This window comes from Phyllostomus discolor, chromosome 6 (assembly GCF_004126475.2).
Source record: "Phyllostomus discolor isolate MPI-MPIP mPhyDis1 chromosome 6, mPhyDis1.pri.v3, whole genome shotgun sequence".
Classification (NCBI taxonomy): domain Eukaryota; kingdom Metazoa; phylum Chordata; class Mammalia; order Chiroptera; family Phyllostomidae; genus Phyllostomus; species Phyllostomus discolor.
The window spans coordinates 163,635,057-163,648,708 of NC_040908.2; the positions used below are offsets into that span (position 1 = coordinate 163,635,057).

The window sequence follows — 13,652 nt, forward strand, 5'->3', positions numbered from 1 at the left end:
ATTGTGTCAAGAACAACAAAACAACCACTAGGGCAGCATCCTGTAGGAAGCTGAGGCAGGCTATTGGACTGGGACTTTTCAGCTTGCCTGATTGAACAGTGAAACCCAGGGGACCTTCTGTAAGAGTTGTCTAGGCAGAGGGAACAGCAAGTACACAGGCCTTGTGTGCAGGTGGCACTTGGCCAGCTGAGGACACAGGCAATGTGTCCCTCTTGGTGTCAGTGAGGGACAGGATAGCCTCTTAAGGCAGAAACACCACATAAGCATAAGCAGGGATGATATAGAGGAACAAGAGAAACAAAGCTGGCTGAGAGTAAAGAGAAAAGAAATGGGTGACAGGGCCTGAAAGATGCATCAAAGGTCAATTACCTGTGGGTGCATTGTTCTCTGTCGGGATTGTTGGAGACTCATGTCTTTCCATCATCCAGCTGATCCAAAGTCACAAAGAACAACATTGATTTAGGAAGAAACTACAAATGGAAAGGTATGCCCTGGCTGGCGTAGCTCAGTGGAGCATGGGCTGCGAACCAAAGCATCGCAGGTTCGATTCCCAGTCAGCACACATGCCTGGGTTGCAGGCCATGGCCCCCAGCAACTGCACATTGATGTTTCTCTCTCTCTCTCTTTCTCCCTCCCTTCCCTCTCTAAAAAAATAAATAAAATAAATCTTTTAAAAAAAGAAAAAAAAAGAAAGTTATGTTCTTCCATGTATACTTTCTCCCAGTTGACCATTGGTGACGTTCTTCACTCCAAAGGCAAGGGAAAGACTTTCATAAGGAAATGGAGCCTGACTCATTAAACAGGCCATGGTGAGGGCTCTGCCCAGTGCCTGGTGATTATGGACCTGCCCTGTTGTTGGCTTGGACACTGGACAGGTTTCATCCTCAGCAAAAGTAGTCTCACGTCATGTACAATGATGTGTGTGTTTCTTCATCTCTGTGTCTCTGCATAGCCCACGGTGACCATTGCTGGTGTGTCAAAGACTATATCTCTGCCCACAAGACACATTTAAAAGTTAGACAGGATAGTGAGAAGCTAAGGAAATTGCTGGCCAAATGGAATGGGGAAACTGAGACAGACGGCTGAATACAATTGCCAAGCAATTTACAGCCAGGGTCAGTTGGTCACCAGGGCAAGGTGCCCAGTGCCTGGCAGGGTACACAACTGGGAGCACACAGACCTCAACCACAGGGTAACTCCTTCACCTCTGTCCTTTCCTCCCTGCAGATAACATCTAATATGTAACATTTAGGCCTCAGTTGTGTTTCAGCGCCAGGCCCAGAAAAGCAGCAAAACCAGGTGGGTTAGGGCCATAACCAACTGTAATGACTAAAGATCCCCTACCCTGCAACTGACCAATCAGAGGAGACCACGACCCTTAAAGGGCACACCTGGAGAACTGATGAATATTCTACTGAAACCTCCCCTGAGACCTCCCCATTCCTGTGAGAGAGAGAGAGAGAGAGAGAGAGAGAGAGAGAGAGAGAGAGAGAGAGAGAGAGGAGCTTCAAGACAAAGGACCCAGTGTGAACTTGCTTGCTCTGCCTCTGGGGAGCAGGCGGTGCCATTCCCTTTCCTTTCTTCCACCGCCACCTCCCTGCTTCTTTCTTCACAGGCAGCATCTCCTAAACACTAAGGCAATGCACAGCTAGCAGCTTGTTCCAGGCTTATCCTCCAAACTTGTCCTGAAGGCCCCCTTTTCTCTGACTTCCCAGTGGGCAAAAGCAGCCCAGCCCAGGCTCTCCTGTTGCTTCTTCTACACGAAGCTCTTCCTTGTTTCATTTACTACATGACGAATCCACACACTACAGCTGACCCTTGGCAGACCCACTCAGGGCCAGGCCCCCATCTGGTAACAAAAGAATGCATTCCCAAGCAGAAATAAAAGAAACCAAAAGGTGTGAATGCTGGTATTGCTGCCCTGCTGTGTTCTCCTTCCAAAGGTACTTGATTCAGGTGCCCAAATTAAATTCAGAAGCTGGGGGAGTGAGGTAGCATTTGGTTTTCATGTTGGTATGACATTTACTGACCACCTGCTATAAGAAACCATGCTGCAGAGGAGAACTATTCAGTTTTTACCTTGGATAGCTTGGGTCATGGGGGACAGGTATGTGTGCTGTAAGGAAGAATTATACTGGGCCTGTCCCCAGGCTCATTGAAGACCTGAGATATACTCACACTAATATTTTGTCATCTGAGGTCTTGGCAGGCTGAATGAAAGTAATAACATTCAGTGAAAGCTATTTTTCCTCAGTTATTCAGGCATCAGCACCAGGCCTATGAAAGTTCTGAAGATGAGATGATAAACTTCTGTTCATTGTAAGATAGTCCTAGAAATCAGCCCCATAGTCTGTGGGCACAAGATACTTCATGCTTTCCTTTTTCACTCATTTTGTAAAGCTGGTTCTGCCCCTCACTTCCACGGCTGACATTAGACTCCAGGATGGTCTTTGGATGGGAATCTCTCCTACTTTACGATCACACCAAGGTCTAGAAGTTGGATGGGGTAGTAGTTTCCCAGGCGAGAATCTTCAGGAAAGGCTCTGGTCTTGGAGACCTCTTGATGGCAGCAAGATGTTTACTGATCATGGTACCCCGGCCACTCCTGGATCAGGTGCCTCCCAGGCCTCAGGACAATGCTGCTGTGGAGCTGTATCAGCTGGGTCTCTTCATACAATGGGAACCATGTGGGGTTGTTCTGAGGTCGGAGTGAGTTACAGCTGGTAAGTGCTCACATGGGGGCTGGGCACAGAGCAGGGGCAGCCTCCACATCAGCTGCCAGGGATTAATTTGTAACACTGAGGAAGCTGTTCTAACCTCCCTTGGAGGACTGTTTGAACCCCTAGAGACCCCTGAAACTTTCTGCTACCTTACATTCTCTACAAGATCTAGAGATAATCGTATTCGATTAGGAGGAAAACCCCAGTGTTAAAAACAGGCCCTATATTTTGATCCATCCTTATTTGATATTTGCCTGACTCTTCCTTGATGAGGAAGAGTGATCCTACCGTGATCAGAAAGGAGTTTTATTACGGTGTAATTTACACATAACTTTGCTTTTGAACACATTCTGGTGACCTGTTAATCAGTCTTCTCAGAATGTAGTTCCTACCTGTGCTACTTATTTCCCGATTTAGTAAAAGACAGATGGCAAACCATTATAGAGCAATTGCTTGATGCTCTTGGTGGTTGCAGGGCCCTGCAACCACCACTTTTAATCTTCACAACAACACACTGAGCAGAGTGATGAAGAAAGTTATTGTCCAAACTGAGGCCAATTCAGAAGGTAGACGAGGTCACAGAACGGATGGAACACCAGGACAGGATCACAGACCATGCTTCTGCTGAGCAAAGGGAGATGTGTGGTTTCTGATCCACGAGGCAGGCATATCATTTCCCCCCAGCTCAACACAATGGGACTGGGAGGCCAAGTGACCTGACCAAGGGCACACAGCTAGTGTGGGGCAGAGCCGCCTAAGGAGCCAGATGTCCTGACACCAGAGACAACTCTCAACACTATTGACCACCTTAGTCTCACCTCTATGGGCCTTCACTTTATGACTCAGGTGGCCCCTTGTGACCTCAACTTGCACAACTGTCCTTGTGGACTCCAGGTAGATCTCCATGCAGGCCCCACAGTTTGCTGAGACCATTGCTCCATCTGAAGTCCTCTCCTCCACTGTCCTTTCCTGAGTCCCTCAAGGTTAAAACTCCTTATGATAGGGGTTTATGACTTGGGAAAATTTAACTTAAGGTAAATAGTTATAAATCTAGCAAGTAATGTGTATGTTAAGTTTTTGTTTCAGCAACTACAGATAAGGCCCATCCTGGCGCCTGGGAATAAACAGTTGACCTCCTGGAGACATCAGTACCAGGAAGAAGCAAGTGACCACCCTTCCCACCTTGGAGGCAACTGTTGAATTTCAAAGGCTTTCGCTGACACCTTGTTTGCCCTCCTCCAACCCCCTTATAAAAGATCTGGCTGGGAAAGAAAGAGGGAGATGGTTTGTTAGGGTATGAACCCGCCATCTTCTCGGGTCGCCGGCCATCTGAATAAAGCGCTTATAAAAGATTCAATCACTGTCATTGCTTATTGGATTTGGTAGTGACAGGCAGCCCGAACGCCGGCGTCTTTTCCGGTTACACTTATGTATTCTCAATGCCACATCAGAGACTGCCGACTTCTGGTGTCATATTGTGGCCTTGAATCTCTGGGGATCTCCTCTCCAAGATCCAATGGCCCTCTGTGTGCACCTTTCTTCTGGTGAGTGGGACCTGACATTATGGCTCTTCTCTCTCTGTGAAGCTCCAGAGGGCATGGCCTGTGCTCTGCTGGTCTTTGCGTGACAAAGGTGACACAGTAGGCATCTAATTAGTTGTTGTATAACTGGTTTGGGGGACAGATTTTGAGATTCTACAAAGAATTTTCTGTTTATATAACATGTGTTATTATTGGGTGTTTTAGAAAGAGAAGCTCATTTAAAATAGAAACTCACGTAAAGGCAAGACTCCCACCCAACTCTAAGCCTGGGCACCAGCCTGACATCCTGGTGATAACATCACGTTCTTTGTGTTTCTGGGGAAAGCTGTGGACTCAGCCACCACAGGCAGGGCCAGGTGAGGAGAGGAAGAAGCTGGAGCCCTGACAACCAGGGACTGGGCCACCTCAGCTCTTCTGAGAGATGAACTCATGAGCAAAAGATTTTAGCTTTAGCACTGGCTGGTGTGGCTCAGTGGATTGAGCATCAGCCTGTAAATTGAAGGGTTGCTGGTTCAATTCCCATCAAGGGCACATGCTAAGGTTGTGGGTCAGGTCCCAGCAAGTGGCAACCAGTTGATGTTTCTCCTCCTCTCCTTCTTCCTCCCACAAATAAATAAAATCTTTTTTTTTAAAAGCTTTTTTTAGCTTTAGTTATACTGAAAGTCTTATGTGATTAATGCATGTGGAAATCTGTGGTTCCCAGAACTGGAATATATCACCTACATAGCTCCACGTCGACAAGCAATTCAACCTTTGTGCCCCAGGGAACCTGCAAGCAAGGAGATGATATCTGGGCCATTGTGTTTCAAGGAAAGAACATCCTGGTTCAGCAGATAAACAAATACTTGGAAAATTGCCGCTGGACTTCAACTTCCATCTGATTAACTTTTTCCCAAACCCCTTATCAACCCTTTCCTTCTCCATATAAAAAGGATGCTTAAGATAGGATGTTTAGAAGATTTTTAGGATTGATAAGGGGTTGATAGGTTGATAATCTGCCAGCATAAAGCACCCAAAAGATTCAAACCTTGTCTCTACTCATCGGGTCTAGTAGTGACAGGCAGCACGAATGCTGACTTTTCTGGTTTCACTTCTGTTCCCAAGAAGTAAACATTCGCTTGATCCAATCTAACAGAATCATCCAATGACTGGGGACAAGGAGCCGGATATGGAAGCTGATACAGGATCAGGTGTCACCTGTGGCTATTCTCCTTGGCTCAGTCACCACAACCCTGAACTTTACACACCAACGATTCTACAAAATGCATTGTTAAATATTTAATCCACACACATACATGACAGTTCATGGGGTTCATTAGATTCTACACCAAATGTTCTCTATTTAGTTACTTATTTTCCCTCTGCTCATGCCCACAATTTCTTGCTAACCGAGGGCCTCCAGAGTGTGCCCTTCTGGCCCTTACGGGCATTCACCCAGAGAATATGGGAGATCTAACAATCTGTTCCTGCACTGCTAGAACGGGGATTCTCTACTGGGGTAGATCTTCTCCCTCCTTGCACCCACCACTGTGGACATTTGTCCATGTCCAGGGATCTTTTGGCGTCCCCACAGGGTGGGTGGTGTGCTATTGGCCTCAAGTGGGTGAGACCAGGTGTGCCACTAAAACACCTGCAATGCTCAGGGATTCCACTGCAGAGAGACTCTGCAACTCTGATGGTACTAAAGCCGTGGTGGAGACTCCCAGTGATGGAGAAATCTCTGTCAACTTTGTGGCAAAATGTGAGGAGCGTGAGGGGAACTCAGTGGACACTCAGTGGGCAGTGAGTAGAACCATAGGGCAGACCGATACCGCAGCCCTGTCAATACCTATGGTCAATACTATAACTATGAGAAAATTAAGTTCTGTTGTTTTAAGCTCCCCAGCTTGTGGTAGTTTATTACAGCAGCTGTAGGAAATGAATACCTGAAACCATCTCTCACCCTGACCTCCCTTCACATTGCCTCAGCCTGTTTCATTTTCTTCCCAGCATTTACCTCTTGTCCTCTGACCTGTTCCACACCCTTCTTGTCTCCTTCCACCCACCTTCCTGGACTGGAAATCCCATCAGAGTCATCCCTGTGTCTGTCTCATCCACTCCTGCATTTCCAGTACCTGGCACCATAGCTGACACACAACACAGAAAAATACATGAGTTAATTAGCAACTAAAATGGTACTTTTTCCTTCCATATTCCTTATCATTATCATAGTCCAGGCAACCATAAAAGGAAGAAGAAGAACAAAAGTCTTCTTCCCTGATGTCCTTTTAACAAATATACCATGTGGGGTGCAACGTAGATTCCAGGTTGACCTGACATGATATGATGTGCAGCATCTTAACCTATTTTTTGCCAAATTTTATCTCCACAAATTTCAATCCTGTCGTTCCTTGTCATTCTTGTCTTATGACTTCCTGTAACTTTCAACATTTTTACTTAAAGATATTGATACAGGAGCATTGTTCTCAATGTTCTCTATGTTCTCTCCTGTGTTGATCGGATTGCATGCCACGTCGTTCTTCATCTAGGCTGTTTCGTACAACATATCCTCCCCTGCCTTCTGAGATCATCATTGGAGATGAAACATTTGAAGACTTGCAGTTCTGAAACATACTTATCTTTATACTTAAAGGCTAGCTGACTATATAAGAATTCTAGTTGTATACAAGTATAGGTCAGAGCCTCTAAATTTTCAGTATTACTTTGTGTTTTTCAGTCTTGTGTTGATTCAGTTTTTATTGTCCACCATTGCCTGTGACTTAGTATTTCTGATACAGATGGATCTGGAAGAGACATGGCTTGATGGGGTTGTGAGGGGAAGATAAGGAGGGGCTGAGTGAGGGATCAGTTGCAAGAAACACAGTAGGTGGAAAGGCTGAAGCCACTACTGTGGCATGTGACAGTGTTCCCTCCCCACAGGCTGAGACTCAGCAACAAGGAGTCCCTGCCTGGAGTCTGCCCAGGCTGGCCATGGTGATTGACAGAGGGAAAAGCCTACCAACTCCCTTCCAGAACATGGTGGCAAGGGCAGGTGATGACCTGCCAGACTTGCCTGGGAAAAAGACGCAACTGGCTGGGGAAGTGGTGCCCTTCTGGAGTGCACAAAGTTTTTGGCCTGAAGATATAAAACAGAGGGTAGGGGGAAACACCTGGGTTTCCCCCCACCTCTTTCTCACTATATTGGGAGTCCAGAGTGCCTGCAGATCAATGGGCACTGCAATCGATGTTACCATCCATATGGCCAGAGAACAGGACCCATCCCCTGCCCCAGTGCAGGAAGGGGCAGTGGAACTGGTGACCAGTGACTGTGTGTGTGTGTCCTATTCTGCTGGTCACACCAACGGGCCAGTGAGCTGTCAGCCAGAGGGATGGGGCACAGGTGCTGACTGGGGAAGCAGTGGGTGGAAGAGAGGACGGTGCACTGCATGCAGGGCACTGACTACCGCCAGACTCCAGGAGATGCCTGAGGCCCAACAGAGAAGGGGAGAGGAGCCATGTTGCCTGAACAATTGTGCAGTGGCCGCTTGCAGTTTCCCAAAGGATGGTGTTTTTAAATGGGAGAAGGAATTCAGGGTGCACCTTGTCTCCCTCTGGCAGAGGGCGCTGGGGGGTTGTGAGGGTGTTCCAGAGGGACTAGGCACCAAGGAGGAAGCTAGTCATTCTGTCCAAATCATTCAGCTTTTGAATACAAGACCTCTTTCCATTTTCACCAAACCTCTGCCTCTGGATGTTTACTTAGAGGGTGGGGGCGTGCAGCAGAACCCCCGTTACTGTTCAGTGACATTTCTTCTTGAAAGAATCACTTTTGTCTGGGGTGATGATCCAAAAAGTCACAAAAATGTGTGGAAAGTGAGTGAGCTACTCCATTTCATATTTTTCACTGTGGGGAAATTTTCTTAGTATATTTATTTGGTGACTTTCTTCCCACCACAATCTGTCTCATTTCTGAATTTTTTTGGTTAGATATGGTTTTATTTTCTTTCATATTCCTGCCTTTTATATATAGGAACCCAGAAAGGCCAGCATTTGTGCTGCCTGTAACCTACAAGAACCAATAACAGAGGCAGAAATAGAGTGTTTATGGGAGCTTTATTCAGATGGCCAATGACTTGAGATGATGGCAAGTTTGTACCCTAATGGACCATCTTAAATTCCATTTTCAACTGACCCTTTCAATAGGGAGAGAAAAGTGTAGGTAAGGGGATTGGACTTCAGGGGAAAAGTTCATCAGAAAAAAGTTGCAGCATTCTTTCATCTGTGTAAACTCTGTATGTAAACTCTTACATGTTTTGGGAATAATAACAATGAGAACATTGGTGCTTTCATATTGTCCGTTCAGTCAGGATGGTCTCCAATGAACTTTGTGGTGTGAATACCACACCACTGAAAAGCAAAGTGCTACCAGAGCAACAGCAGCACCGTTCTGTGTGTGTGTCTGGGTGTGACTGCATGTCTGAAGGTTGGTTGTGTGTGCCACCATGTGCACCACAAGTGTGCTGAGAGTGTAACCTGTGTGTCTGTGTATAAAGGTTTATTATAGGATGTGAGAGTTAGAGGGGGCCCTGCTGAGGAACGGACATGAAAGGGCCTCACAGTTGAGGTCATCAGCTGTCCTGTGCCAGGGACAATACAGAGGCACAGGGGCCACTACCAGGCTCGTGCGGAGCTGTGACCCAACCTCACACAGGAGAAATGGCACCTGGACAAGGATGGCTGAGTAGAGAGCCTGGTGAGCAGGATGATGAGGTCAGAGGGGCCCAGGCTCTGGGTCCAGCAAGGCCTCGTGTGCAATGTCAGATGGACCTCTGTGCTCCCCACATGGCCCCATCTGTGCTTCTCAGGCTGTCCCAAGCGCATCACAAGTCCTTGTGTTTATCAAGCATAGTGTGTAGACTGAGTATATAATGCATTTCAGAAAACAGAGACTAATGTAAGTGTATATGTTTCCCGAAGTGATCAAAAATACACATTTATTGTAAAGACATTGGACATAGTTAATAATAGTAGATAACTTAATTTTTGGTTTCTGAATCATAGCTTGTCCTTCACACAACCTTCGTAATTAGAGATGGGTTAGATCTAACAATAGGTACTCTTATTTGAAATATTAAGAAACCCATGACCTCTAGTGTTTCAAAGTTGCACAAGTCAGGATGGAATCCCACTTGGAGGGTCACTTGGGGTCAATAGGGAGGGTGTATTGCAACAGGGGTCTCTCTGACCCAGAGGTTTGTTTAGGGGACCTGGGCACACCGGGTGAGGCCTGCACTGTGAGGATGGCTGTGTGGATGGGAACACCAAGGTATCCGAGGGATTCTCAACCATGGAGGGAGCAGAAGTTAGTGGACTATTAGGTGTCAGGTGCACGTGAGCTGAAGTAGGCTCATAAAGCGCCCCCCACCGCCTACCCCCACCCTCACCCCCACCAAATCCATACCCTAAATCGGGGCCTGTGGTGTATCCTCCATGGCACAAAGGGCTTTGCTAATGTGACATGGGTGCAGATTGTGAGTTAGGGAGAAAATTATGAATTTCCTGGTAGCCTCCAAATGCCATCCCATGTATTGTAAACAAAGAGGCAGAGAGAGATTTGCAAACACACAGAAAGGGTGACATCAAGGTCCCCTCCCAGGGCAGAGACAAGAGTGATATGGGCACTTCATGACAAGAACCACCCCAACTCCAGGGACAGACTGTTGGACCAAAACAAGACAGGGAGAGAAGTGCAGGGCAAGTACTTTATTGAAGCAAGACGTTGAAACCTTCACGTTTTCCGGGGGTAATCAGGTCATCCTTGAATGACAGAGGCACTCATGTATGAGATTTTTAATGTTTAGCTGTTACATTGGGACACTACATCTTCCTGAAACAGAGAAAGAGAGACAGGGGACATCAGTTATGCTGCCCCTGGAGATGCCACGTTCACAGGGACTTCTCTTCACACCAACATGTGAGGAAAACTGCACCCAGGAAAGGCACATGGAGCCACCAGGCAGGAGATCTGAGTAGGTGGGGAATTCAATAGTCCTGGTGCAGTCATGACAAACAGTGCAGGACAGGGAAGAACATGTCCATAGAAAGACAAATAAACCCGGAGTGATCCAGGCGTGGGACCTGGGTTTCTAATGGAGCTGGGATAGAGTCAAGGGCAGGACCGAGCAGCCCAGGATATCCTTCCTCAGAGTCCCAGGTCCAAGGTTTCTACGTTTTCTCTCCAAAGTGGACTTAGGGTGAGAGAAGAGGACAGGAGCAAGAGAAGACATAGGACATTCTATCTGTAGGAGATGTCCTACAGACAGAATCTCTTTGAGATTCTCTCTGTCTCTTTGAGAAAATCAAACTGACAGCACATGGACATCTCCACACTGAGTATCCAGCCTGTGTGAAAATTTATACCAAATCCAACTTCATTTCAGGGGTGGACAAGCTGGGAAAGTATTGTAAATATCAGATTTCTTCCCCAGGATATAATGGAACTGTTCCAGCTGCACTCGAGGCTGCAGAGGACATAACAGGGAGGGTCTCTGACCACTGGCCGTGGTTGGTGAAGGCTGGGTAAGTGGGGCTCAGGTATAGGGAGGGGCTTGTTCTGCTGGCGGAGCCCCAAGCAGCCACCCCTCAATCCTGATGTAGGGCCTGGGTCTGCCCTCTCTCAGCAGCTGATTCTCTCCAACATTCTCCACCCTCCCTGAGGCTCCCCAGGGACTGTGCCACTGGGTGAGAGATCTGGTGTCCGACCTTTGAAACCTCCCAGGAAGCAAGGCAGCAGTCTCTGCCTTTTAGCATCACCACCTGGGCCCTGGTTGTCCTCCCCAGGACACTGTGGGGAATGTGGTGCCCAGGAAGGTGACCTGAAAAGGAGGAACATGTTACATGTAATGTGCAGCCTTAGTCTAGCTCAGCAGGTGTCATGTCATCATCCACCCTATGGCCCCAAGTTTCTTTGAGTTGAGAAGAGTTGCAGGTCCCTCCCCACCCTGTGCCTATAGTGCAGAACTTTGACATCCTTTCTGGCTGTGCAGCTGAGCAGAAGTCCCTACAGAGGAAGGAGAAACAACTTACCACAACATTGAAAATCTTCTGTCTATCCTGTCTGGGCATAAGGTCGTTACATTGTTTCACTTTTACCGCGGTCTCAACAGCTTCTCTAGGTGGAAGAAATTTCAGAAGATATCTACTGTAGAGGCTTACAGGATCCAAAACGAAGCTTCTAAGTTCATACATAACAGCTGGACAGACTGTTGCATTTGCTGGAGTAGAAGAAGAAGAAATACAATTGATGTGAGGAAGTCACTTTTCCCTGATGGCCCCTGACCTTACAACTACACAGGAACACCAAGGGGGTTTATGGTCTCATTCCATGTTTGAGCCAATGACAATGAAAAATACTAAAAAGCCATGACTTGCTCAAATCACATAGCAGCAGCACAGCTCGTCCTAGAAGACAGGTTCACTGAGATTCAGCTCAGCTCTTCTGTGTCAAGTACATGCACACCTTTTGAAGACAATCCTTCTTTGTTGAAAGTCACTTTCCCTGGATTTCAGAATTTAGGGTTTGACCTATTGTTAGGGTGACATGTTCTTTGGTCTTGGACATTGGGGAAGAGGAGCTGTTAGTGATCAGTCTTTCCTGCAGAGTGGGAAGGGCCAATCTCACAGAGGTCAGAACAGGGACTAAGACTGGAGAGGAGCAGGAACAATGAATGAATGTTGGAAAATGCTCTTCTAAGAGCAAGTCAAACAGTAGAATTATGTCATTGGGTGAAAAGAGTTAAATAGCTTAGAAAGGAATCTGAGGCTTACATATGAACCATGACTAGCTCTTCTGGTCTGCACTGGATACAGAATTCCTTTGAGGTGGCAACCAGGGCCTGCATTTGGCTGCAAAGGGATTGTGCTGAACCCTGAACTAAACATTCTTCCTGGTCTGGATTCCCCATCCCCACCCTCTGCTCTGTCCCCAGGTGTTTATAGCCACCTGCAGCAGGGAATGTGCCCTACCAGGCTCCCATGTACCTGATCAGACAACAACTATGCTGAGATGGGGACAGATCACCAGCAACACAGGAAAGAGGAGGAGTTCAGAAAGTCAGATGAAAGAGAGTCTAAAGCAATTTGATCAGAGTCAAGGGCATGACGACACAACAAAGTATTGGTGGATGAGTGGCTAGAAGTTGCCTAGAAACACAGCCAGTGCAGTCTGAGATTGTGCTGGTTCTTCCAATCCTGGATGGACTCTGAAAAACAGAGCAGGGCATGTGTGTGTGTTGAGTGCTGCTGATCCTGACTAATTCCTGAGAGAGTCAGACCATGCTGGCTCTTATTGAACTGAAAACTCTCCTAAAATGCTCCCAGCTGGAGCATTCTATGAGTCTGAAAGACAGAGTTCAAAAGCCATGGTTCAACTGGCACCAAAGACTCTGGGAAGTAGAACAGCTCATAAGACCCAGAGCTGGCTCCTGACACCCTTTGTCTCACTCCATGATCACAGCTGTTCTCCTTCGAGGCTGTAAAAATGGAGGATGAGAGGGCTCATGGAAGGCTGAGCATTTTGTTCAAGTAACAGCTCTGCTGAGTAACAGAACTGTGATTCACAACCAAATGCTATCACATCCTGCTGCTTCTGATAATGGACTCTAGACAGGGAGTGAGGCTTCAGATGAGAAGCTCTTCAAAGTGGGCTGAAAGGGTTTTCTGGAAAGTTCCAGGGTGTTGGGACTTGATACAAGGGCCTTTGGCATTCAGTGGGCTAGTCCACAAGTAGTGGGTCTGGTTCTGATCTGTTCACCTCTCCTCCCCAAATGAGTTACCCACTTCAGAGAAGGTTACTTACCTGGTGGTAGTCTGATTAGGAGTGAGACTCACCCTCATAGCTGCAAAGGGCCAGAGTGATCAGCAGGACACACAGGGACAGTCTCATGGTTGATGTTGCTTTGAGTTCAGCTTTAGCAAACAATGAGAAGTTAGCAGCTGGACTCAGCAGCCTGGGGAGCCCAGGGCTATTTGTACTTAGTGAGCCTCACAGGTCCTGCCCACAAAGACATGACAGGTCACAAGGTCTGGCCTCCAGCCCTCCCTTCCTCAGTAAGGCGTGTTTCCAACCGTCATGGTCACAGCACTGGTGACTTGGTGAACAATAAGCATTGCTGGCACCACATGCATCTCCTTTGTGGCTAAAATCGAGGAGGGAGTTTACAAAACTGCAATCAGTTGATTAGCAGCCCCCCCCCCCAGGATTCAGCTCCTTAACTGGAGTTTATGTGAGCTTTGTTTGATGTGAGCCCCCTTAATTTTTAGCTCCTTAATTGAGGGCAGTGACCAGTTTGCTCACCTGGCTCAGCCTAGGCCCTGGCATAGAGAAGAGGATGGGCACATACTCCTGGAATGTTTG

General features: G+C 47.2%; 1 protein-coding gene across 1 annotated transcript; it reads right to left on the reverse strand.

Annotated features, from left to right (window-relative positions):
• Nucleotides 1-9,982: 9,982 nt before the first annotated feature.
• LOC118501383 (secretoglobin family 1D member 2-like) lies at nt 9,983-13,265 on the reverse strand. Its single transcript, XM_036029581.1, has 3 exons — nt 13,127-13,265; nt 11,324-11,511; nt 9,983-10,124 (listed from the first exon to the last, which is right to left on the reverse strand). The coding sequence occupies exons 1-3, from the start codon at nt 13,179-13,181 to the stop codon at nt 10,095-10,097; spliced, it is 273 nt and encodes a 90-aa protein (XP_035885474.1). The 5' UTR covers nt 13,182-13,265; the 3' UTR covers nt 9,983-10,094.
• Nucleotides 13,266-13,652: the final 387 nt, after the last annotated feature.

What these genes read in the sequence shown, in the direction of transcription:
- LOC118501383 (XM_036029581.1), bottom strand. Translation starts at nt 13,181, where the DNA reads ATGAGACTGTCCCTGTGTGTCCTGCTGATCACTCTGGCCCTTTGCAGC. An exon ending in GGCCCTTTGCAGCTATGAGG is followed by an intron (nt 11,512 to 13,126) that starts GTGAGTCTCACT and finishes CTTCTACTCCAG; the next exon opens with CAAATGCAACAGTCTGTCCA. An exon ending in AGAAGATTTTCAATGTTGTG is followed by an intron (nt 10,125 to 11,323) that starts GTAAGTTGTTTC and finishes TCTCTGTTTCAG; the next exon opens with GAAGATGTAGTGTCCCAATG.